Raw genomic sequence first — 27,961 nt, forward strand, 5'->3', positions numbered from 1 at the left:
CCCATCCCCCTTCTATCTGCTTTCTCCCTTCCTCTTTCTCTACCCTCCCCCTTCTCTCTCCCCTCTCCCCATTTTCATTGTTCCTCTCCTTCACTTATCCACCCTGTCTTTGATCTGTCTCTACCTCCTCCTCCCTCCCTATTTCTACCTTTACCCACCTCTACCCCTTTCTCTCTCCTCCCTCCCTTCTCTTCTCTCCATCTCCTCTCCCCTTTCTCTCTCTCTCTCTCTCTCTCTCTCTCTCTCTCTCTCTCTCTCTCTCTCTCTCTCTCTCTCTCTCTCTCTCTCTCTCTCTCTCTCTCTCTCTCTCTCTCTCTCTCTCTCTCTCTCTCTCTCTCTCTTTTTCTCTCCCTTCCTCGTTCTCTACCCACCCTCTCACCCTTCTCTCTCCTCTCCCTTTCCTCTTTTTCTCTACCCACCCCCTCACCCTTCTCTCTCCTCTCTCCCTTCCTCTCTTCTCTACCCTCCCCCTTCTCTCTCTCCTCCTATTTTCATTGTTCCTCCTTCACTTATCCACTCTGTCTTTGATCTGTCTCTACCTCCTCCTCCCTCCTTATTTCTACCTTTGCCCACCTCTACCCCTTTCTTTCTCCTCCCTCCCTTCTCTTCTCGCTTTCTCTCTCCCCCTCTCTCTCTCCCCCCTCTCTCTCTCCCCACTCTCTCGCCCCCTCTCTCTCCATCTCTCTTCTCCCCCATCCTCTCTATCCCCTCTCCCCCCTCTCTCTCTCTCCTCTCTCCTCTCTCTCTCACTCTCTCCCCCCCTCTCTCCATCTCTCTCCCCCTCTCCTCTCTCTCTCTCCCTCCCCCTCTCCTCTCTCTCTCCATCTCATATCCCCCTCTCTCTCCATCTCTCCCCCCTCTCTCTCTCCCTCCTCCCACCCTCCTTGATCTCCTCTCCCCCCTCTTTCTCTCCTCCATCTCTCTCCTCCCTCATCTCTCTCTCCCCCTCTCCTCTCTCTCTCTCCCTTCTCTCTCTCTCTCCCCCCCCTCTCTCTCTATCCTCCCTCCTCTCTCTCTCTCTCCCCCCTCTCTCTCTCCCCCCCTCTCCCCCCCCCCCCCCCTCTATCTTCCCCCCCTCTCTCTCCCCCCCTCTCTTTCTCTCCTCCCCCCTCTCTCTCCCCCTCTCTCTCTCCCCCCCTCTCTCTCCCCCCCTCTCTCCTCCCTCTCCCCCCCTCTCTCTCCCTCCCCCCCCTCTCTCTCTAGGTTCCTCAGTACCCCTCCAGCTGGGTCTGCCTGTAGTGGTTCCTCCTCAGTACAGTTGTCTGAAGGAGGTGAGCATGGAGGCAGTGAGGGCTCGCCTGCGCCTCCTCTACCACTTCTCTGACCTCATGTACTCGTCCTGGAGGCTGCTGAACCTCAGTCCCAACAACCAGGTACACACACACACACACTCACACTCACACACACACACACACATACACTCACACTCACACACACGCGCACACACCCTCTCTCTCTCTCACTCACACACTCTTTTATTCATGTCCATACAAGCACGCAGGGGACCTGAACAATACAGAATCCAGACGGATACCGACCTACAGTACAGACACTTTGATAGATGTTTTGCTTCCCAGTGCAGATGACGCAGGTTCTAATCCACAGCTTCGCTCGTATCTGATTTGTTAAGAAATACTCAAGTTTCAAGTTTTGTTTTAATTTTTTCACATAAGAATTGTACATTACAGTGAAATGTTTGGTTCTGTATGAGCCCCCTGAGATTGTGCTTCATACAGTAAAAGAATAAAGTCCAAACACAATACAAAATATACTAAACTAAAATGAGACAGAAGAGGTAGTGCAAACGTGTAAGACTAAATAGATAAAATATATTCTGATTGTGTCATTATTGTTATGTAAGGAAAGTGACACTTGTGACTGTGAGCTAGAATCGTATGAAGAGGATGGGTCCTGGCCCCAATGTTCTCACCAGCGGTAGACTTATCCTCTCCTTCTAGACTGTGAGTGGGTCTGAGGCTGTGGGAAACAATGTGACATTGAATATGATTTGCAATAATGCAGCTGTCCTGTCCGAAGGCTCTTAAACACACACAGGTGCATCTCAATGAATTAGAATATTGAGGAAATATTCTATTGTTTGCCTCCACGCCACGGCGCAGTGATTCATGCAGAAGGAGCCCTGACCAAGTATTGAGTGCACATACTTTTCAGTAGGTCGACATTTCTGTTAAAAAATATATATATATATATATATATATCTTATGTAATATTCAAATTTTCTTTTTGGTTTTCATTAGCTGTAAGCCATAATCATCAAAATTTAAAGAAATAAAGGCTTGAAATATTTCACTGTGTAATGAATCTATATAATATATGATTTTCACTTTTTTAATTGAATCACTGAAATAAATGAAAATGTCCTCGATATTCAAATGTATTGAGATGCGACCTGTACATAATGCAATACTCCTGTCGTACTAAACCGTCATATTTTATAATGTAACGTATAATATATTTAGCTTTCGTGTAGTTGACGATATATGAACCTGATTCCACTACTTCCCAGAGCTGCACCTCCCACTACAACGCTGGCACCTGGGGCATCGTCCAGGGGCAGCTGAGACCCCTCCTGGCCCCGAGGGTCTACACCCTGCCCATGGTGCGCTCCATAGGCAAGACCATGGTGCAGGGCAAGAACTACGGACCACAGATCACTGTCAAGAGGATCTCCACACGGTTAGCACTGGACTCTACTGTGTGTGTGTGTGTGTGTGTGTGTGTGTGTGTGTGTGTGTGTGTGTGTGTGTGTGTGTGTGTGTGTGTGTGTGTGTGTGTGTGTGTGTGTGTGTGTGTGTGTGTGTGTGTGTGTGTGTGTGTGTGTGTGTGTGTGTGTGTGTGTGTGTGTGTGTGTGTGTGTGTTAGGTACCGTTCACATTTGAACCGATACCAGTACCTGGAATTCGGTATCGGTACCCAACGATACCTTTTTCCTGGTACTTAACTCTCTCTGCAAATAATAAAACATTTAATTTCAGTTGTAAAAAAAAGTATAAGTCAACATTGTTATTTATTTTGAACATTTTGTTATTTATTGTTGTAACGCAATAATAAATCCAATTTATTATGTTTAACACATTGACCGCCAGCAGCAGGGGGCGCTGATTCCCCTTCATCGCCAGGTCTTTATTCAATGGATATAGTTTTAGACTGCAACATTTGCGAGTGCTTAAAATATATCTTATATTATATCTATGGGTCTAATAACGCCGTAGACTGTCAGTGAGTTGCTTCCAGTCAACATGCCCAAAACAGATTGTTTTTTCATCCGTACATTTCTGTTTTATACCGTTTTGAATAGAGTATGGTTTGGGTGCTTTTGAGTAATTACAGGAAAAATACGAGAAAGGCATTTTAGTGTAATCCAGTCATCACGTTGTAATTTAATTTTTTTTTAAATCAACGCTAGATTATCATTATTATATCTCGTTGTGCATACATGAAATGGCCATCGTAGCGGGGCGCTCGCCCCCCCGCCCCCCCCACCGCAGTCAATGGTAATAAGCACATACACCTACACACAGATAGCTTTGATCGCGGTAGAAATAAATATCAGGTTTATTATATATATTTCATATATAGTGTTCTTACCTTGTCTCTGATGTTATGCAAAAAAAAGAATCCGATTATCTGATCGCCATTCCAGTTATCCACAGCGATCATGTCCCCGCCATTACGAGCGTTACACACGGCCGTGCGGGCGGGGTTAATAGTCACATTGGTCGTTGTAAGCCCCTGGCTAGCCTGAGTATTTAAACCCCGCCCGCCCGGCTGCGTGTATCACTTCCGCAACGGATTTAGTCGGAATTCGGTTTCCGGGTTGGCCTGATTGGCCGCAACGGCCACGTGACACGCCGTGGCACGCCCCCCGCGGCAGCCCTGCTGTGGCGACGCTCGCGGGAAGCAAGAATCACTTTTCAACGCAAAATAAAATATAACGTTACAGCGTACAGTTTCTCGTTAATCAGTCAGGCGTCAGCCTACACTGATGTACAGTGACGTGTGACGCGAATCTGGTAGTTGGTGTATGACGTTAATTAATAATAAACACTGTTAGGACTCTTAATAATAAACACTGTTAGGACTATCTGACTCTTAATAATAAACACTGTTATGTTAGGACTATCTGACTCTTACTAATAAACACTGTTAGGACTATCTGACTCTTAATAATAAACACTGTTAGGACTATCTGACTCTTAATAATAAACACTGTTAGGGCTCTTATTTCATACTTATCTTGTCTAGCACAGTCTCTAACAGTAACAGTAAGAAGCATTTTGGATAAAAGTATTATGACAACAATGTATGCCTTTCAAATGATAAATGATTAAATGATACACACTGAAATCTACGCTCTCATCCTGCTTTCCACAACGCGACAATATTATTATATATTGTCGCGTTGTGGAAAGCAGGATGAGAGAGCGTAGATTTCAGTGTGTATCATTTAATCATTTATCATTTGAAAGGCATACATTGTTGTCATAATACTTTTTATCCAAAATGCTTCTTACTGTTACTGTTAGAGACTGTGCTAGACAAGATAAGTATGAAATAAGAGCCCTAATAGTGTTTATTATTAAGAGTCAGATAGTCCTAACAGTGTTTATTATTAAGAGTCCTAACAGTGTTTATTATTAATTAACGTCATAAACCAACGTGAGCGTCGCCACAGCAGGGCGCAGCGGCAAAACGCTGCTGCCGCGGGGGGCGTGCCACAGCGTGTCACGTGGCCGTCGCGGCCAATCAGGCCAACCCGGAAACCGAATTCCGACTAAATCCGTTGCGGAAGTGATACACGCCGCCCGGCTCAGATCGGCTCCTAAAACACACCAGCCCATTTCGAATGGGATGCAATAGCTCAGCATGGCAGTAGAGGGCGGTGTTGACCGTCTGCCAGCTCAGACAGGGTCTGAAGGGTATACAGAGGCTGCAGCTATGAATTATGAATAGATATAGCGAATAAACTAAATAACGATCCCAAAAACGAGTTAACTCGTTTCTGGCGCTGAACGCATGGCGGGAATAACGAGTATACTCATTTTTGGCGCAGAACCAGTTAAATGTGTTTAAATATTATCAAACTCCTCTGACCTCATCTGGTCCTGTCCTCTGATCCGAGAGACAGGACAGTAATATATATATATATATATGTGTATATTTATTTGTGGAAAAGGCTCCCTCTTGTCTAGTGTATATTACACTAATTATACTACTGTAATTTGGTACCGATTGGTCTAGCGTGAATCAGTCGGTACCCAACCCTAATGTTGGTACATGTGTGCTGCCATGTGCATCTGCAGGTTGGTAAATCTGTGCTGCCGTGTGCATCTGCATGTTGGAACATGTGTGCATGCCATGTGCATCTGCATGTTTGCGTGCGTGAGTGCTTCTGTGTAAACTCATTGATACTCCTATTGTCACACTCAATTAAAATAATTGACTTTAACTAGTGCAGTGCCCCGTCAAGTCGTGGCTGTTCAGAGCGTGTGCCTGTTCGGAACTGGGTGACTGACTGTTTTTTTACATTCCGCACATGTCTCATCTAGATCATATTGTAACCGAGTGGATTTGAACCTGGGATCATAGGATCCACAGGCAGCCACACTAACCTGACTAAGGGTCAGACCTGTTAGCAGGTGCTGGTTGACTGCGACCGACCGACTTCTCCCCACGAGAAGTGCCTCCTTGCACGTTCTTTCATCCATGCGCACACTCTCCCAGTGGTTAAGGCACTAAGATCCCACCCCCATTGCTACGTGAACCTGGATACAGATTCACAGGGCAGTGGGATCCCACCACAGTCACCAATGTAACTGAGTGGATTTGAACCATAGGATCCACAGGCGGCTGCACTGACCAGCCGAGCTAAAGGGTCAGACCCAGTTAGCAGGTGCTGGTTGACTGCGACTGATTCGTTAGTAGTTTACACTATATTATTGAAAATAGAAATCAAACAACCCAATTTAACAAAAGTTTCACTGCGGGGGATTAATGAAAGGTTCAGATGACTGATATGAAACATGAAAAAAAGTATTGAATTATTGTCAAGTAAACTCCCATGCTTGCTTTGAAATAGAAAACGGTGGAAAGTTGGCTACAGTAACTGTCGCTGGCATGCGTAGCCGGTTAGGTCGGTAGCAACCATTTTGCCAGTAGTATTGTAAAGCACCAGGGTGCCCCACTGTGCCGGCTGCGGACTACAGACTCCGTTGGCAGCCGGTAGCAATTGGCTGGAGAGCGATGCTGTCAGAGAGCCAATTAGAAAGACAGCCCCCTGCTGTCACGTCACTTACATGGATGGCTATATGAACGTATTCCTGTCTAAATTCTCCTTTTCCTTACGCACGTCGGTCATGCATGTCGCTTGCGTGTCTCAGCCGGAGGTACCTGTGATGTCATGAGATGGTCTGGTGCATCAAAATACACATTTCCAGCGTATTGATTTGTCTGGGTGCTAAAAGTGTTACCATCCATGTAAAAACGATACATGCAAAATATTTTTGCGATACGAGGTGATTTAGAGGTGGAACGGTACATCAGTACATGCTGTCCTCCCCCAACATGGCCTGCTGTTAGTGTCTGTGTGTGTCTGTGTGTGTGTGTGTGTGTGTGAGTTGCAACATTGTTACATCTCGCACCTGCAATTTTTGGGGGGATGGGCCTATAAATAGCTTTGCCTGTGTGGCTCTGCATCGCAGTTTACTCAATTCTGGTCAGTTCTGGTCAGCAATTCATCAGTTTACTCAATCCCTCAACGGAGTTAACGCCACCATCACCCACCACAGGATCCAGCTCTCACAAGATGGCGTCGCCGCCCTTAGGCTCCCGCCAGAGCAGCCGCAGCCTGGTCTTAGGTCTGGGCGCCAGTATAACCAATGCAGATGCCATCATCACTGGCGCCAAGCTGCCAAGTGGTCGCCAGATCTTGCGGTGCATGCTGTACAACTGCGACACGCAACTGCATGCCAAGCGGCCAGGTTTGACCGGAGCCTTGTCACGGTTCCATGCGGCTAAGGACGGTTTGGAGCAGGTGCGGCCATTTTATGGAAAGGCCAATATTCCAATGGTGAGTGATCGTCGAGCATGCGACAAGATGGTAGCGCTTGTCGATGCTAGCAACAAGCTGCGGCACATTCCAAAGGCCAGGCGCTCCAGTGAGGCTACAGCTCGACTGGTGGACGCAATGAAGCACAAGCTGGATGCCACATTCCCGCTGTGGTCTCCAAATGCAGAGGAGCTGATCTGTGATCCAGAGGACATTGCTTTCCTGGCCAGCATGAAGGGCGACATAGTGGCCACATTTGGAGCATTGGATGCCAATCTGCAATCCAAGTTGAAGCGGCGACAGGAGCGTGAAGCAGCGCAGCAGGCATGCTTTACCAAGGAGCAGCAGGAGATGACTGCGAGGTCCAGCATGGCGGTGGTGTTGGAAAGCGAAAGTGATGAAGACAGCAATGCAGATGTAACAGCTGCTCCACCGGCTGAGAACACACCCACCCATGAGCGTAAGAAGACTGGCACCACAACCTTCATTCCATCAGACATTCTCAGCCGGCCGAGTCTTGTGTCACTGGCTACACGGTTGAAGATCACACCAATGCAGCAGGCTGCCTTCACGTGCGGTCTGATCGAGGAATCTGGTGGCAATTCGGCAAAGGTCTCCACATCCTACGCAACAGCAGACCGAGCGCGCCGCCACGTGTTGCAGGCCATCAGTGAGGACCAGCAAGAACAGTGGACACACCACCTCCCATGTGCACCTTGCACTGGGACAGCAAGTTGACGCCAATGCTCAACAATGTGCGCCAGTTGGAGGAGCGTCTGACAGTGGTGATCGGAGACGCGGAGCGGCTCAAACTGCTTGGTGTGCCAGCATACATGAAGGGGACTGATGAGGCATGTGGAACGATCATTGCTCGGCTGACATGCAAGCTGCTGCAGGACTGGTGCTGCACCGATCAGGTTGTCAACATGGCATTTGACACCACCGCGTCAAACACTGGCCATCTCACGTCAGCCTGCATTGCCATCCAGCTCTCACTGGGTCGACCACTGCTCTGGTCCGGGTGCCGGCACCACATCGTTGAGGTGCTCCTCAGCCACATCTTCACTGACCTCAAGGTGGAGACGTCACGACTCGCCAGAGGTTACATTGTTTACACGTACACTGGAACCTGTTGCCACACAAGGACAACGGCCCATTGGCCCGCTACATTCCTGGCGATGCCGAACCACCGTTCCTGGGCAAGTTGCGTGCTGAACTAATTGTGTGCGCTGCAGGAGTGCTCGACTACAAGCGAGGCGACTATCGCGAGTTCGTGCAGCTATGTCTTGTGTATCTGAGTGCACTAGTGCAGACAGTGCAGAGCACACTCCAGTTAACTTCCAACGACCGGGAGCACTGCACAAGGCGCGGTGGATGGCTAAGCTGCTCTACACTCTCAAGCTGGCCTTGATGGAGCAGCACATTGCCTTGCTTCCTCAGGGGTCCATCACTACACAGCAGCAGGTGCTGAAGATTCGGGCGTTTGCCAACTTCATCACGCACATCTACGCAACGTGGTGGTTGACCTGCGACACGGCCGTAGATGCGGCATGGAATGACCTTACACTCTACCACAACCTGTACGCATACAAGTCTGTTGACGAGGGCATCGCAGCATCAGCGATTAAGGCGCTGGAGTGGCACCTATGGTACCTGTCAGGCGAGATGCTGCCCCTGGCACTCTTCAGCACCAAGGTGCCAGTTGGCGAGCGGCGCGCACTTGCAGATGCTATATTGGAGCACAAGCCGACTGATATATCCATGCAAGCCCCACAGCTCCGTTTTGGCACTGGCTTCGGCAAGCCAAAGTTTCCAACCCTCTCGCCGACCACCAGCTTGGTTGACCTTGCCAACCGAGACTGCTGGTTCGGCATGCACCTGCTGCACATCGATCCCGCGTTTCTTTCACTGGATGTAGAGGATTGGGTTACCAGTACAGCATTTCAGATGGGTGCAGTGAATGTACGTGCCATCAATGTTGTGAATGACTGCAGAGCGTGGCGTCAAACTGACGTCAGACTTTGTGGCAGCAGCCAGGAGCGAGGAGCACCTGCAGAATGTGCTACAGGCAGTTGAGCATGACCGCTCAACACGGCCAAATCTTCGCTGCTGCAAGCGCAAGCTGGACCAGGTCTAGGACTCTAGGATGCTTGAGACATGTTTGAAAGACTATTTCAATGTTGTTATCAAACATTTTGTTCTTAAATGTTAGGGTTAATAAATGTTGTTCTCAAAAACTATTTCTTGCCGTTTTTTAAATTGCCTTGTCATGTTATCTAGTAAAACGCCCAAAAAGGCCCATTTTCATATATTTCACATGCTGTGTGCTACCTCTAAATCTCAACGAATCTTTCCCAAACTTTGCACAAATCATTTTTATGTTTGTCCGAACAAAATGCAACCCCAGACAGATTGATATGTTGAGATACAAATTTTGCATTGCAATTTGATGCACCCATGGTCGCCGCACCACTTGGTGGGCCTTTGCCTCTGGGCATTGGATTGAGAATCAGCCTTATTGGGAATCTCTAACTGATGGTTGTTGACTGTTGATTTTTCTCTCTATTACCCTCCTTTCCTCTCTCCTCCTTCCCCCTCTCCTCCTTTCCTCTCTCCTCCTTCCCCCTCTCCTCTTTCCTCTTTCCTCCTTTCCTCTCTCCTCCTTCCCCCTCTCCTCATTTCTTCTCTCCTTTCCTCCCCCACTCTCCTTCTTCCCCTCTCCTCCTTTCCTCTCATCCTTTCCTCTCTCCTCCTTTCCCCTCTCCTCCTTTCCCCTCTCCTCCTTTCCTTTCCTCCATTCCTCTCTCCTCCCCCCCTCTCATCTCCCCTCTCTCCTCCCTCTCCTCCCCCCCATCTCTCCTCCTCCCTCCTCTCTCCAGGGGGCGTAAGTGTAAGCCCATCTTTGTCCAGATCGCCCGCCAGGTGGTGAAGCTGAATGCCTCCGACCTGAGGCTGCCCTCCAGGGCCTGGAAGGTGAAGCTGGTGGGGGAGGGGGCTGACGACGCGGGAGGGGTCTTTGATGACACCATCACTGAGATGTGCCAGGTACGGACTCACCTCTCTTACTGTACCAGTTTAACTGTACACTTAACTTTGTATAAAGTTTAACACGTTTAACTTCACTCAAGACGTCGGGTCAAGTAACGGATCAAATGAACAATAGCAGACAAATCAACTTTTATTTAATTAAAATGTTCTTTTTTTTATTAAATCCCATAAAGTTTCCTCTTGAATTATTCATACTTTACCACCTTTGTGTTGATATCTTTCTTCAACAAAGCAGTAGCGTCGCATGGGTAAAATAACAGGGGAAGCCAAAAACATTTTATTAAAAAAAAAATTATTAAATATTTTTAAGTCAAGCAGTCACCATGTACACTACAGTATGGCTCGGCGGCCAGTCAAACGTTCTTTTTATTTATTTAACAGATTGCAGAATGGGTACAATACAGTACGGCTCAATACACACAATTGTATAAGGGGATGCAGACCAGAGAAAGATGTTTGTCTTGTTTACATCAGGGTCATTAATACTGCTGGAGCATTGGTTCATTTTTGGTCCGATCTTTCCTTGCACGATTTTGCGCGCCGCGTGGGAGCAAATTCGAGACACATTCGGTTGCAAAAAGGTGTCCCACGGTCTCCTCTATGGCCGTGAATATTTTCACGCGGATCGGAATCACGGCACGCCCGTGGGACACTTTTCCGTTTCTGCGAGTTTATTCCACGCTTTCGGCTTTCCTTTTCTAAGCATTTTCGGGGCTACATGTGAATGAGTAAAAGTTGCGGGACGCCCAGATGTTTCCACGATAGAAAGCTAGCGTGGATCCCATAATAGGCTCACTTAATACAGCGTTTTTAAAATCACGCAACATTTTCAGGGTCGCAAGCCGACCTTTTCCCCTCGTTTTCGATGATGGAAGTGATTTAGGAAAAGCTTCGGCACGCCGAGAGGTACCCGAGGATCGGGGCAATATTCGGCCCGTGGGAGCAGTCACGGGTTAATACAATTTTCAGAGTGCAGAGGGGAGGTGTGCAGAGGGGATGCCATACTAATTATTCTGCTCACAGCCCCGTTTTAAACTTTTAAGGTGTGGCAGTCAGCTCGAATCTGATTGGCTAGTATCGGTTTTGGACTCTACATACATGAATCACATGGTTGAGGCTGGAGAAAGACACCTACCCCCTGCCTCTCCTCTAGCTGCAGTGAGCATAGTGAGTCTGACAGTGTGTTAGAGAGAGTGAGAAGGAGAAGAGGGAGACATTAAAAAAAATTATAACACAGATGCACAGATTAAAAAGAATGTAAACTATATTAAAAAAAAATTATATATATATATATATATATATATATATTTTTTTTTTCTTCATATTTCATATTTGATATTAATTCATATTTTGATAGGGAGGCCTGGCTTCCGTTGGCTTCCATAAGGATTCGCCACTGCAACAAAGAGGTTCATTGAATCAGAAAATGTATGTGGACTGGCTGTCCTGTGATAATAATGATGTGTGTGCGTGTATGTGTCTCTAGGAGTTGGAGACGGGGGTCGTGGACCTTCTCATTCCGTCTCCCAATGCCACCGCAGAGGTCGGCTACAACAGAGACAGGTGAGGACGACTGGTTCATCATGATGTAGAAAGACTTGTTGAGGACTTTTAACCTCATAGCAGGCACCGGGACGTATACGTCTCCGCCAGCACTTGCTCGCAAGTCACGACTCTTTGCGAGCGTTTAGCGGCTTGGGGCTGCATTTTTCGCTGAACATATAACATACCGTTTGAAAGAACTATTTGTTACCATTCGAACGCCACCTCACTCGACCAAATCCGTGCCTCGGTTCTCGAGTTACATGACGATATGTCAGGTGAGCGTCTTTTTACGCGCCGCGCGTGAGATGACCACCCCGGACTCCAGACGCTCCAGAACTACCAATCATCCGCTGATGGTGAAAATGATCAGTGTTGTAGCCAACGAGTGTACGCTTCCAACGATACCCCACGTGGGGGGTGCGAATATAGGAACTAGGTGAAAGTTGACGAGCGAAAAAGTTACTCAGACTTCAGAACGCACAGAGGTGGATGAGGAAATGGATTTTGGAAAGCTTCTTTTTTTTGTCTGTTTTACTAAAACGTCTCTCCTTCTGAATTTCTGAATGGATTTTTATAAAATTTGGACCTGTACTACATAAGACTTCAGGCTATGGAACCGTGGTGTTTTCCAGTTTATACCTCTATGCTGGAATAATTGGAATATGGAATCTTGCAACCACTACAGAAAAATTTTAGTACACAAGTTCAAGTTCAACTCAAGTTCAAACTTCTGTTACTCTATTTCATTAGCACTAAAAGTGATTTTCCTTTCTTGCATTAGTAACTTCAGAATGTTATCTTTCAAAAGAGATTAGGCTCATGCATGTGCTATAAGTATAAAGCTAAGCTTTGCAAAAAGAAGTATGCAGTACTCAAGTTCAAGTAAAAAATTGCCACTTTTCTGGGTGCCTGTTAACCTCGCCTGTTAACGTTGAGTGTCTTTCATTAGTGATTAATCTGAGGGCAGAGTGATAGACTGAAGGATTGAAGGGTTGAGGCTGCAGCATATATGAGTGGATAGAATCCCTATATTCTCTGCTTTTGTTTCCTAACTGGACGTTCTTGAACTCGCTCAGACATTGAAAGGAAAGACTGCTTGCTGAGGCAGCTTTGTGAGCTTGTTTCGTCCAAGCGGCCCTCCCAGCTTTCAGGGTCAGCTGCTCCGAATACAAGACCCTTCTCACACTTTCTTCTACATGAATAGCTGGCGCACGCAGCGTTCCAGAGCTTGGCTTGGGCACACGGTTTGAGAGATATCTTCTAGGACGAGTAACTTGGAAGGGGAGGTTTAGGTGAAAGTTAAGGATTACAAATAAAGGTGTTCAGTTCAATATCAGTAAAAAAATTATTATGCTCTATTATCTGTCTTATGTATCGTATTTCATTTTTACATTTGCTCTGATATATTTGGTGCGTTAACGTCCGTTAATAATCTGGATACTAGTTCTAATACCCACGTTCCCACATGTGACAAGGTTTGTATATAATATGAATTATTCCCATCACCAGTATGTCTGCATGTATGATCAAATGGAATATTGTTACCATGGAAACGGAATGTGCACACTGCACAGTACTTAAAACTCAACAATGAATCTGATAAGATGTTTACATGTCGCAGTATCTCGACTAATATCGGCATCTCCCAGCGATCATATTGTTTTGTTTTTTAATAGTCGGTATATGAGCTTATTGATCATATTCAGTTGGTTTTTTAATAGTCAGGATATGAGCTTATCGTTCATATTTTCAGCGTTTACGTACGACATGTAGTGCTTACATTGATTTTGATAATGATATTTGAATCTTACTGTGCATTAGGGCTGTCAACGAATATTCTCTATTCAAATTAATAAATGAATTGTAAAAACAATAAAACATACATTTGATTGTAAACATTTATATTCGAATTGTGTTTTATAAAAAACAGCCGCGGCGGTCTCCCTCTCGACTTCTCGCGTGTGTCTGAACGCGCTGCATGACGGACAGGAGAGATGCGACAGCTGTATCATGGGATATCACTGCGCCCTTTACATGCACCTTACGTTCACACTAATAAAACTAATTGTCTATAGACCACCGCAACACCTCCGGGATTCTGAAATCATGGGGGAGAGAGCGGGGGGAGAAAATTAATGAATGTGGATGAGAGCCTCGACATTAAGTGGTTGTTGCTACGGCTGTGGGGGTGCGGGAGACATGATCCAATAGACTTTTATACGCCCGAGTCTAAAGTCGATCGGCACTTTCTCTGCCGAGCTATAGTCGCCTTTTCACACCTACTCCTGAACTACGCATGCACAGATTGCCCACAGAGTCTAGGTCTATCAATCTGCACATGCGTAGTTTGGGAGTAGGTGCGAAAAAGCGATTATATTGATAAAAGCGATTATATTGATAAATGCTGGGCCCTGGTCCCGGTGCCCATCCTGTAGTTCCTAAACATCTGCATTTATTGTCAAGGAAACATCGTCAACGTCTCGACCACAGTTCCTAAAGACCTTGTGTGGCCCCTCCCCCCAGGTTCCTCCTCAACCCGTCGGCCTGCCTGGACGAGCACCTGCTGCAGTTCAAGTTCCTGGGCATCCTGATGGGCGTGGCCATCCGCACCAAGAAGCCCCTGGACCTGCACCTGGCGCCCCTGGTGTGGAAGCAGCTCTGCTGCATCCCCCTGCTGCTGGAGGACCTGGAGGAGGTGGACCTGCTGTACGTCCAGACGCTCAACAGCATTCTTCACATTGAAGACAGCGGCATCACGGAGGACAATTTCCATGAGGTGAGATCCGGAGGCTGATTTCAGCGATACCGTACGCAGGGTTCGCACAAGGTCCTTGAAGTGCTTAACACATTGAGCGCCACAACAAGCGTGCTTAAAGTGCTTGATTTTGAAACTAAGAAAGTCGAGGCCTGGAATTACTTGAAAGCAGCCAATTTTTTTTAACAAGGTGCTTAAAAAGTCATTGAAATTAGGGCGGCTACGTGGCGTAGTGGGCAAGGCGCTCTCGCCACGAATGACGGAGACGCTGGGCTTGCCTGTTCGAGCCCAGCGCTCCACATTGCTTTCAGTTTAGCTGGCCGTCCATACTAATACACATTGGCCGTATTAGGGGGTGGGAAACTAATGGGTGGGGATCGGGCGTTTTGGACAGCGACTCCTACAGGTCGGTTGGTGCGCCTGCGCAGTAGAATCAGGAAGTGTCGGGGGCAGCGTGAGCCTCCCACGCGTTACTCCTCGCCACTGAGAGATCGAGCTGCGCAGGTGAAAAGATGCGACTGCTGTTACCTCAAGTACCGGAGGGGACTTGTGCTATGTATGACTTAGTCCACATTGCAGCCGGCTTGTGGGAGGCAAGAAACAGCGTTCGTGACAGGGGAGGGTTGAATTGGATGATACGAAATTGAGATGGGAGAAAATATAGAAAAATGGGAGAAAAAGTGGATAAAAAAAAAGTCCTTGAAATTCAAATCAACCATACGCATTGAATGTTTTGTTCATCCATGATAAAAAAAATTCTAAATCAAGAAATGTTTATGTTTTATTTAAAGTGTAACTAATTGTCGGAAATTGGTTTTAAGCCATAAATATTGGATCAGATCATTCTTTCTATAAAAAACTGCCTTTAAAATTGAATTGTATCCCTTTAAATCCCCTTTTTAAATGAAAATTTGTCAACTTGAGCGTTTATACGGTTTTTACTGCAATATAGGGTCCAACTTTTCCACTTCCCCTCACCACTACTATTATAAACACCTGCTTCAATCTGTGTTTCTATCTGTTTTTTTATCTCTTCCTCTTATATATTATATTATTTCGTTGGGGGCGACAAGTGGCTCAGGAGGTAGAGCGGTCGTCTGGTAATCGCAAGGTCCCCGGTTCGATTCCTCACATTCTGTGTGAATGAATGGGTGAATGTGAGGCATAAGTTATGAAGCGCTTCGGATAAAAGCTGCTGTATAAATACAGTCCATTTATCTTTTCTGCTTTATGTTGTTCTCTAACGTTGTACATCATCTTCCAACCATTGACGAGTCCCTCTCTTCTTTATTAAAATGAGTTTTCTCTCTTACATGGTATTAATCTTCACTGTGTGGGCGTCGGGTTCAGAGCTCTAAAATAGCTTGGGCCATGTGAGGACTTGTTGTGTGGGCGACAGGTTCAGACCTTTTCAGACAGCGTGGGCTAAATGCATCAGAATCACTTGGCTCCCATTAAAAGGCTAATAAGCAGCCTGCTGGTGCTCACAGCTCTGTGCTCTTGTCTCTTCAACAAGCTGGTTTACCCCCATACTCCCATAATTAGCCAACACGGTCTCGTCAGACAACGTAAATAAAGTAATAATCGAACACAGGGAAAAAAGGTACATTATGTTGTAGCCATAAATGATATATATTTACATATTGTATTGGTCCAAAACATATGACACAACCAGGAGTTTAACCAACAACCGAATCGTGATTTCAATATCAATAAAAATAATCGTAGTTCTTTTTACTGTCATAATCAAGCCCTAATTTGGCCCCGAATGAGGTGACCATGACACATGGTTTAGATAAACATGACGCTTTCGGGGCCAACCGCGTATATACAGGTATACGTGTTTCGGATCCAACGCTTGACGGCCAACCAGGTTATTTAGGCTTTTATTCCATTGTAATATCCTACTCGATGTCACCGAGCGGCACTGCAGATTTACCCTACTCTTGGAATTCGGAAAAGTGCATTACCGGCCAGATCCTCGTAGGGGCGCTGTCTCGATAATGCAGTGTTCCCTGTTGCAGACCGGTGTTCTTTTATTTTTTATTATGAATGGGCTTTTCTGTTAGCCTAAAGCTATGTGTGTAGCCGATGGCCTGGAATAGTTTTTGGGACGCTGAATTCAGTATGCAGTAAAGGAATATATCATCAGCCAATGGACATATGGATCTACCAGATGGCGATCGATAACTGGGAAATCCTTTTTGGGATCCAACCGGCCACAGGTAAGAGCAATTTGACGTCAATTACAGCCCGATCGGGCCTTCCTCTCATAGCCATCCACCCGGTCAGCGAATAAGGCTACTGAGGCTAATGCCGTTATTGGTAATCAATAATCAGAAACGACGCCCCCCCCCCCCCCCCCCCCTTTCATGCATTCATGGTGGACCATGATACCGACGATATGCATTTTGAGTTTTAGCTCTAGCTTGTCTATAGCCGAAACGCCATTTGATTTAACGTTATTAGCTTAGCGCCCTATAACTCGCATTCCAGGAAATACCCCAGAACATTCTGCTATAACGTTCATATTCACAACGCTATAAAATGGGAACGTATTGATGAACAAATTATTTATTTAAGCCATATCGAAGGGACGGTTTATAGTGTCAATTGACAATGAGAATGGACAGATAGCAATAATATAAAGTATAGATTTAGCTCTGCAAACAGCCTCACGCACAATGAAAGTTTGTTTTGATATGCTGGCCGTATAGAGTGGGATTAGACGGATCCCAATGGCCCCGAATGTGTTAAGAACCAGGTCACTGCTTCATCTGCTGTTCCTAGTGTCTGGTACACACTGTTCCTCTGTCCCCGCTGATAAACCCATTACCAGAGAAGCTAACACTAGAGAGGAAATGCCATCAGCGTTACATCCACACACGTTCCAATGCAGCGTGACCTGGGTAATGACGTTTGACCGTTTTACCATTCTTTCTTTGTCGTCATCTGGCATTTCTATTCAATCATTAGCTAAGTGCATTTATATAACTCTTTTATCAAAAAGCGCTATCAAAAAAGATTGTTCCTCACATTTCACCCGTTCACTCACACATTTACACACCGACGGTGGAGGCGACCACGCAAGGTGCCAACCTGCTCATCGGGAGCAGTTAGGGGTTAAGTGTCTTGCTCAAGGACATTTTCACACACGCTGCCCGGGAAGAGCGGGACTCAAACCGGGAACCTTCCAATCACTAGACGACCGCTCTACCTCCTGAGCCACTCTCGCCCCCAAGTAATATAGTCTAGCTTAGGGCTGGGCGATTAATCGAAAATTAAATCGCGATCTCGATTAATAGACCTATGCAATCTCATTTCTAAATTATGACGTTTTTTTTAATAAAAAATAAAAAATTACTTTTTACTTAACTTTTTTAAATGACTGACTTGAGTTATTTTGTATGTTACTAGAGACTTAAGTTTAAGTCGAGCACTTTCATATATGTTATGTTTAAGTCAAGCACTTTGATATGTTATGTTTTGTCCGTTTAAGAAAGAGTGCAATAAATGATTTTATTGAAAAAATAAGAATCGTGAGAGAATCGTGATCGCAATTCTTGGAGAGAAAAATCGTCATTCACATTTGAGCAAGAATCGCCCAGCCCTAGTTTAGCTATATATTCCCAATGCAAAGTAGGCTTGCTTAGTAATAATGGTTATTCATATCTTTGTCAGTATCTTAGTGACAATTATAGGCCTCACAGCAAGTCAAGAGGCTCATCCAAGATTGACCCTTTTTTGACCCCAAGCGCCTCTGATAACCAGACATACAACACACCAAGTTGTATAAACGATGCAGGGACAAACGGTAATATAGTAGTATATACGTTAGGTAGTAAAGTAATGTTACACAGGTTGAGCTAATGCTACTCTTGCTAATTATGCTTGGTTGGAGTCATGTTAACAGAGATTAACTCGAAGGAGCAAGATATATAATTTTGTCGTTCTGCCAATTCCCTCCTGGTTGTTGCGTTGTCATACTGTCAATCTGGGAAGGGTCTAGAGACTACCACATGCTCCCCTACTGTCTGTCTGGGGAGGGTCTAGAGCAGGGGTGGCCAACCAGTCAGAGACTAAGAGCCACAAAAAAATGACTGTGGTACCACAAAGAGCCACACCATACCAGCGTTTCTCAACCTTTTTTTCAGTCACGGCACCCTTCATGTGTTTATAGGTCTCACCCTCTGGCCTCTGAAGTTGCTAATGTCTTTTTTATTTGGGCATCACAGGGTTAAAAGTACCCTGTGAGACCCACGGTTGCAAAATTACAAAATCACTTTTAGCCATTTAAAAAAACAATGTTTATTTAAAAAATGTTAAAGGGGAACTATTTGACTATTTCTTTCACTATTTGGGCACTTTTACACAATTCCTGTGAGTCTATGGAACACCTAGGTTTTTTTTCAAAAAAAATGCATTGTTTTGTATTTCTAATCAAGTACTAAAAACCGCATTTTTCTACCTCAAGATCTTAAGCCGTTTTGAGGCTGGGCTCCAACCACTGTGTGGCCTGGTGCCAACTGCCACATCAACTGCCACATTATTATGCAGCTGAGAAATCTCTGACATCACAGATATGCACATTTTCAGATGACTCAGTTCAGTGAGGGTGAATATTGTGAGAGGAGAATTGGAAGAATTCGCCAATATGAGAATTAGAGACATATATCCTATTAATATAAGTCCACATAGCTAAGAAACAATGGTAAACTAAACACTGAAAAAAGCCATTTATAAGATAGTTCCCCTTTAAGCACATGTATAGTCAATTGGTCCTGTTGTTCAGCCTCACAATGCTATTTGATAGTAAATGTGTTTATATGTCCCACCCTCTGGCCTCTGAAGTTGCTAATTTCTTTTTAATTTGGGCCTCACAGGGTTAACCTCTTAAGCCCGAGATATACAGTAAAAGTGTATATTTTCAGCATTATGTTTGTTTACCAATTATTTTAACTGTTATTAGTGAAATATAAGATTATAGAAATCTCAGGGCATTGAGTCGGAAACCGGCGCATATTGACAGGAGGAAGTGCACAGCCAAAAGTGAGTGTAGTCTTTTGAAGGAAGAGACTCAGGGCTTTCAAATTTCGAAAAACTACCCTACCCAGCTCACACCAGCCCCTGTCAATCATCTGACTTCTGGATTTACTTTTTAATTTCTCTTATTTTTTGGGATTATCTCCCACAAACCTGAACGTTATTGCCATAAAACAGAACGCAGTTCGTTTCTCTACCTTTCTGTGAACGTCTTGCAAAAAACGGTGTTGCAATATGATGAAAATGGTGGAGAAATTTACATTATAAAAAAGATGGCAGAATTCAGTACTGTATCTACAAAACCTTCTGTTTAATCATCTTCCCTTTATTCATTTGCTTAGATTTTTCAGGTCTGGTCAATTTTAGCATGGTGTTATTTACAGTCAAAGATAATTTTTTTTTTTAAATAGAATTGATATTCTCCTTTGGTTCATTACAATTTACTCAAGCCTAGTAACAACAGACACACTATTTCTGACACTGATCCATATATGTCCCTAGATTCAGATACCAAGAACATGCAAATGGACCATTTAAAAAAAAATTGTAAATGTTTATTCTACGTCCTTATGGAATGAGTGACATAAAAAAAAAAAAGTAAAAAAAAATAAAAGTCAAAAAAAAAAAAAAATAAAAAAAAAAAATATTTTTTTTTATTTTTTTTTATGGATGGAAGAGCCGCACATTGACGGGCAAAGAGCCGCATGCGGCTCGCGAGCCGCGGGTTGGCCACCCCTGGTCTAGAGACTACCACATGCTCCCCTACTGTCGGTCTGGGGAGGGTCTAGACCAGGGGTCAGCAACCTTTTTGACATGGAGTGCCTGTTTGAAATATAGTTGTAACTAGTGTGCCTCAACAATATTCCATGCATCGTAATTTTTTTCTTCTCATAATCAGGTCTTTTTAATGATAATTTTTACATTATTACATCATTATTGTTATTGTTATTATTAACAATATTATTATGATGGTTGTATCAACCCTAAATCTGAGTTGGGGGGGGGGGGGATGCAATGCAGACAAACAGCTGCATACAGTGCGACCATTTCACTCACATTTGCCCATTCATTTTTGGACATCGGTGTGTGTACTGTACGTGTGCTGTCATAGCTCCACCTACAGGCCTAATGGAGAACACCAGGAGAACACCAGGATGTGAATGGAGGGTGAATGTGAGGTATATCGTGTAAATAAGTTTTGATTGATCGCAAGACTACACTGTAAAAAAAAAATTATTAGTTACCAGAACTTAAAAATATTGAGTTCAGTTACTGTGCATTAAGGTTTTCAGTTTTCAATCCATAATAAGTTAACAGAAAAATAAGTACACAACCACATTATTTCAACCTAATAAAACTATGTTTATTGTCATTGTTTTAAGAACACAAGTTGACTTGGTAATACTCACATTTTGAGTAAAAAAATGGCTTTTAACATGTGCAATGTTCAATGAAATAGAAAAATAAATAATACAATTTGTTGATTAATCCCACTGGTCACAATGGTGACCGTAATAATGTTTTTGTTATAAGGCTCTGCAAATGTTACTGAATGATGTAGCAATGTATTTCCAGCTAAATTGAAATAATAAACAAATAAAGGGTCTCAATTAAATATGTGGAAGTAAAAAGAACCTGTGGGAGGATTTCAACAAGATAAATGCGACAACAGTGCAAAATAGTTCACTATAATATTTCAAAGCAAAAAAAAAAAATTAAATAAAAAAAAGAATTAAATCACTTTTTTTATTTTTTTTTATTTTTATTTTTTTAGTGCTGCCCCCTGTGCCTATGCAAATGCCCCTGCGTGCCTATGCAGGCACGCGTGCCTAGGGTTGCCTACCCCTGGTCTAGACTCTAGAGACTACCACATGCTGCCCTACTGTCGGTCTGGGAAGGGTCTAGACTCTAGAGACTACCACATGCTGCCCTACTGTCGGTCTGGGGAGGGTGAGACTCTAGAGACTACCACATGCTGCCCTACTGTCGGTCTGGGAAGGGTCTAGACTCTAGAGCAGGGGTCGGGAACCTATGGCTCTTCTGGTGACAGCATATGGCTCCCAGAATTTTTTTAGTAAAAAAATAAAAAAATTAAAATTTTAATACTTGTGATATTTCGTAATAATACTGTCATTTAAAAGTAAACAGAAATTAGTTTTGAAGATACAGCTAATAGTATCTGTAGCTGAAGATATAGCGAGCAGAGCTGGCGAGGGAACACAAGTGGACAGAAATAAAAAATCTTCAACCTGAAGACCAGCTGATTCTTAAAACTTGGAACAAGCTTCCTGTGACATACCACACAATGCAGCGTGAGTATTGCCGTATTGACCATGTTTGGCTCTACATATGCATGTGGGCAGTCATTCTCGCATATGAGGAACATTAAGACCAACCTACGCTCACGTTTAACTGATGGAAGCCTCAACGCCTGCATGAAGCTCAACCTCACCACGTATGAACCAGATTACAAGGCCATCAGCAAAACCATGCAGCACCAGAAGTCGCATTAAAAGTAAGACATATTTAATTTATTATATGTTAAAAATACTATATGGCTCTCAATGAAATATATTTAGAAATATTTGGCTTTTATGGCTCTCCCAGTCAAAAAGGTTCCTGACCCCTGCTCTAGAGACTACCACATGCTGCCCTACTGTCGGTCTGGGGAGGGTGTAGACTACCACATGCTGCCCTACTGTCGGTCTGGGGAGGTTGTAGACTGCCACATGCTGCCCTACTGTCTGTCTGGGGAGGGTGTAGACTACCACATGCTACCCTACTGTCGGTCTGGGGAGGGTGTAGACAACCACATGCTACCCTACTGTCGGTCTGGGGAGGGTGTAGACAACCACATGCTGCCCTACTGTCAGTCTGGGGAGGGTGTAGACCACCACATGCTGCCCTACTGTCGGTCTGGGGAGGGTGTAGACAACCACATGCTACCCTACTGTCGGTCTGGGGAGGGTGTAGACAACCACATGCTGCCCTACTGTCAGTCTGGGGAGGGTGTAGACCACCACATGCTGCCCTACTGTCAGTCTGGGGAGGGTGTAGACCACCACATGCTGCCCTACTGTCGTCTGGGGAGGGTGTAGACAACCACATGCTGCCCTACTGTCAGTCTGGGGAGGGTGTAGACAACCACATGCTGCCCTACTGTCGTTCTGGGGAGGGTGTAGACCACCACATGCTGCCCTACTGTCGGCCTGGGGAGGGTCTAGACCAGTGTTTCTCAACTGGTGGGTCGCGACCCAAAAGTGGGTCGCGGGGCCATTTTGAGTGGGTCGCGGATGTGTTTTTTACTTTTTTTTTTTTACTACCTATCTTTGTGAAAGTGGTTTCTCAGCTCTGGTCCAGCTGAAGACAAAGCGGAGGAACAGATTGGACATTGAGCATGACCTCAGAGTTGCTTTGTCTACCATCACCCCAGACTTTGAGACTCTTGTCAGGAGCAAACATCATCCCCAGTTATCCCATTAGTTCCCTGCATGTTAAGCTAAGAAATCTGCTAAGAAGCATAATTATTTATTATTATTATTTAATTTCATTGGGTTTTTAGCCCTAGTTGCACTTTTGTTGCAACCCCAGTTATCCCATTAGTTCCCCCAAACTTAGGTCTGTTATGTTAAGCTAAGAAATCTGCTAAGAAGCATATATTATTTATTATTCTTTTATTTTATTTATTTTACACTTTTGTTGCACTTTTTTGTGTTTATTTCATGTTTTGAAAGATTGCGTATTACTGCAAATATTCTTTTTTTACATAAATCATAGTGGTTCAAAATGTTGGGTCGCGACTTAATGACTAAGGAAAATGTTGGGTCCCGAGGCTAGACCAGTTGAGAACCACTGGTCTAGACTACCACATGCTGCCCTACTGTCGGTCTGGGGATGCTGTAGACTTATCACATGCTGCCCTACTGTCGTCTGGGGAGGGTCTAGACTACCACATGCTGCCCTACTGTCGGTCTGGGGAGGGTCTAGACTACCACATGCTGCCCTACTGTCGGTCTGGTGAGGCTGTAGACTTATCACATGCTGCCCTACTGTCGTCTGGGGAGGGTCTAGACTACCACATGCTGCCCTACTGTCAGTCTGGGGAGGGTCTAGACTACCACATGCTGCCCTACTGTCGGTCTGGGGAAGGTGTAGAATACCACATGCTGCCCTACTGTCGGTCTGAGGGTGTAGACTACCACATGCTGCCCTACTGTCTGTCTGGAGAGGATGTAGACTACCACATGCTACCCTACTGTCGGTCTGGAGAGTGTGTAGACTACCACATGCTGCCCTATTGTCAGTCTGGATCTTGCATCCATCTTTAACTCAGCGCCAGCCATTAGACGGGCCCCGTTGTAGCTAGGCCACCGCTTTAAAAGATAGGAGTGCGTCACCTTGTTTGCAGGGCTATATTATATTCTATATTATAGCTATGGATACAATACTATGGCCCATTTGATATCAACTATCTATCGTTCAATATGTGAAAAATAATATATTTTTTCATCCATACGTTCCTGTGTTATACCGTGGTGAATATAAGTATGGTTTTACAGTGGTCTGGGGTAATTCCCGAAAGGCTGAGGAATAGCCTTATACGTGTATTATACTATAACTGTTGCCGTTTCTTGCCTGGACCCGCTACTATTCTCAAATCAAATGAACCCGACGTATCTCTGGTTTGGCCTCCATTGTGTTAAGTACAATCGTTATATGTGTGCGATGTACAATTCTGAACTGAGTAGATTCGGTTTGATTACAGTTTATTCTTCTTTTTTCTAAATTTTTTTGCATACTCCCAAGTTCCTGCCAGTCTGAGTCATCAATAGTAGTCTGGAAATTGAGAGATGAGTGAGAAATCTGTAATAGACACTGGTCATTTTCATAAACGGCTGTCGAGACGGGGCTCACTCAACAGGTAGTGGTACGTTATTAAATACAGGGCTCACTCAACAGGTAGTGGTACGTTATTAAAGACAGGCCCCCCTCAACAGGTAGTGGTACGTTATTAACACTTTGAGTGCCAGCGACGAGAATTCTCGTTAGTTCATGCCAACCGTTGAGTGCCAACCGACGAGAAATCGTTTTTAATCGTTATTTCTTTTATTATCAATTTCATTTTTCATCAATCTAGCCTCATGTTACCAGTGGGGATTTGTCTGAGCTCGAACAGGGAAAATACCGCCCCCTATCATCTCTCCGGATGGTATTGCACCCCATTGGATTGGACTGAATTAAATGGATGGGGGAAAAAAGAGTCCGGATTCCACATTTTACTTGTCAGGCATGTAATCCGAGCCTATTGCAGTCATTGCCCACCATCAAAACAGCGTGGAATATGTCTTTCGACCACCCAGCGTTGGATCAATAAACGCGATCGATATTTGGAATGGCGATCAGGAATTGGAATAATCTTTTTGGAGAACATCTGATCTGAGGTAAGGAATCTATTTTACCAGTCTTGGGATAATCAGAGCTGTTTTCACCTATATATCAACGTGTCCCATATGTGTGTGTGTGGCTGTGAGTGTGTGCATGCTGATCAGGAAATAAGATAATCGATTTTTCAGCCCGCTTCTATAGCGTGCATAAGTACACATATACTATCGATAATCTAGCGTTTATTTGAAAACGATTCATAAAAAGGCCGAAAAATGACGACGTGTTTTGTGTATTACAGTAAAGCGTGATTCCTGCAGAATCTTTATTTTTTTCTGATAGTTTAAAAAAACTAGCGTTTTTCAAAATGGTATAAAATGGAAATGAACCTTAAAAAAAAAAAAAAAAAAAAATATGTTTCGACAATGTTGACTGCAAACAAGTCATTGATAAGCGACGGTCGTATTAGACAGCCATAATTTAAGATATAGTTTATGCGTTCACAAATGTGAGCGCTCGGTCATTGAATAGAGCGTTGGCACTCAACGGGGTATCTAGGACTGGCACGGCTGGCACGGAAAGTGTTAAAGACGGGGCCCCCTCAACAGGTAGTAGTGTTGTCACGATACTGGAATTTCGAACTTCGATACGATACCTTGAAAAGTATCGATATTCGATACCATTTTCGATACCACAGGGGAAAATGTTTAATCTTACAATGTAAAAATAAAAATAAATGTTGCTTTTGTTGCTGTTTTTTCCTCAGCTTATCTCTGGTACTATAAGAGAAGATAAATATAACACTTTTAAAACCCTTTGTTTATCTTTAGATCACACATTTAAAAATAACTGTTCATCTCACTTCAATCATTTTTATTGCAGAACATGGTATTTTCTCAAGCAGACAGATGTAAACACTGTTGTTGCCATGTACCTGACAAACTGAACTGTTTGTATTACAGTCATATTCCAACTTAACTGAATACACATGTATGTGTGTGTGGATTACTGTACTATTACAGGTATTGAAATGAACAATGCAACTTCCTTATACAAAAAATAATAATAATAAAAAAAATTATGAATAATTAAATATCGATATTTCGGGAAATGAGTATTGAAACCATTTTAAATATTCAGAATCGATATGTATCGATTTTTCGATATTTTTGACAACACTAACAGGTAGTGGTACGTTATTAAAGACCTCACTCAACAGGTAGTGGTAGGTTATTAAAGACCTCACTCAACAGGTAGTGGTAGGTTATTAAAGACCTCACTCAACAGGTAGTGGTAGGTTATTAAAGACCTCACTCAACAGGTAGTGGTAGGTTATTAAAGACCTCACTCAACAGGTAGTGATAGGTTATTAAAGACCTCACTCAACAGGTAGTGGTACGTTATTAAAGACCTCACTCAACAGGTAGTGGTAGGTTATTAAAGACAGGGCTCACTCAACAGGCGAGGTAGTGGTACGTTATTAACACTTTAAGTGCCGAAAACGTGTTTAGGCGTCCTTCCCCGCCATGCTCAAGTTGCCGAGGACGCCGTAACTCATCTTTAATATCAATATTTCAAAAATCTGTGATCGAAATCATATTTGTGATCGTCCATATTACTTCCGGGCACTCTCTATAGGTCCCGGGACTCGATCTCGACACAATACATAGCGATCCGTTGCCAATAACTCGATAAACAACATGATTTGGACGTATATACTATTATACAACCTGGAAATAGATCGCGTATTTCTACATCCCATAATAGGAATATTTCAGTTCCACGCTCATCGTCCAACGGCGCGAGGAAGATACGGTAAGATTCAGCGTTATTTTTTAACGTGTTCGATATAAACTGCTCTGATGATCATATCACCCACACTAGATGAATGATATAACACTGCCCACGGAATTATAAACGATCCCCCGCCCATCCGGTCATCATCAGATGATACGTAGAAACTTCTAGAAGTACGTCCAATTGAAATTTTTGATCTCGCACAGATTCCTACCAAACTGTATTTCATCATCAATATAATGCATTTGGGGCTATAAATCACGTTCTGGAGAAAGCTGCAGAAAGAGATGAAAACATACTTATACTTTAGACCATATTTTACTATGAATATGTGAATGAAAAAGTTTAACGTTGCTACACAATGAACAATACATATAGGACCTTGAATGGGCCCTAATAATGGCAATCTAGCAATAGAATTTAAAAAGTTATAGCCCTGCAAAGAAGGGGAACTTCTCCATAGACAAATAGAGCTGGCAAGGGATGGTATATCATGAATTTAGCCTTAGGCAATCAAAGTGTTAAAAGACTAGCATGGTCTCTCTACCTCAACGCCTCAAATAAAAAAAGACACATCTCCAGATTGTATTGCTGTTGCAGCTGGAAATCCACTGTAGAGTTTGGCCTTGGAATCAGACTCCCGACTGTGGTAGTCTTCACCTGCTCCAGGCTTTAAAGCCCAGGAGGTCCTGACGGGCAGAACGTCTGCGTTCTCCACAGCAGGGGTGAGAGGGGATGTTGGCCATGAGCGCCTCTCTATGACGTAGCCCTCCATGCTGTAACTGCATGTCATGTGATGGAACATAAGCTCCTAACAGACTTAAAATCGTTCGCGAAACAACGAGTTCCATGAAGGCGACTTGGCCTGAGAAGACGATGTAAGTGATCTGCCAATAGTTTTCATACTGGCCAAATGCAATAGCCATCTGTAGGAACGGCGTCTATGTTTTCTACCAAAATTAGGCTTGACCACAAAAAAAGCCAAAGGACCCAGATGTAAATAGTAAAAAAAATTGCATTTATTTAACAGCTTTTATCCAAAGCGCTTTACAATTTGTTCCTCACACTTACCCATTCACTCACACATTCACGACGGAGGCGACCATGCAAGGTGCCAACCTGCTCATCGGGAGCAGTTAGGGGTTAAGTGTCTTGCTCAAGGACACTTCGACACGCTGCCCGGCAGGAGCGGGAATCGAACCAGGAACCTTCCGATTACCAGATGACCGCTCTACCTCCTGAGTCACTGTATGTATGTATGTATGTATGTATGTATGTGTATATATATATATATATATATATATATATATATATATATATAT

General features: G+C 44.1%; 1 protein-coding gene across 9 annotated transcripts in view; it reads left to right on the forward strand.

Annotated features, from left to right (window-relative positions):
- Window positions 1-27,961, forward strand: part of herc1 (HECT and RLD domain containing E3 ubiquitin protein ligase family member 1) — a 278,250-nt gene that overhangs the window by 236,219 nt on the left and 14,070 nt on the right. For all 9 annotated transcript variants that reach the window (XM_084337465.1, XM_084337470.1, XM_084337466.1 and 6 more), the window contains exons 72-76: window positions 1,204-1,373; window positions 2,528-2,697; window positions 9,949-10,114; window positions 11,604-11,680; window positions 14,186-14,438. In XM_084337465.1, coding sequence (XP_084193591.1) covers window positions 1,204-1,373; window positions 2,528-2,697; window positions 9,949-10,114; window positions 11,604-11,680; window positions 14,186-14,438 — 836 coding nt within the window. The remainder of the gene's footprint in view (window positions 1-1,203; window positions 1,374-2,527; window positions 2,698-9,948; window positions 10,115-11,603; window positions 11,681-14,185; window positions 14,439-27,961) is intronic.

Source organism: Notolepis coatsorum, assembly GCF_963971535.1.
Source record: "Notolepis coatsorum genome assembly, chromosome: 20".
NCBI lineage: Eukaryota > Metazoa > Chordata > Actinopteri > Aulopiformes > Paralepididae > Notolepis > Notolepis coatsorum.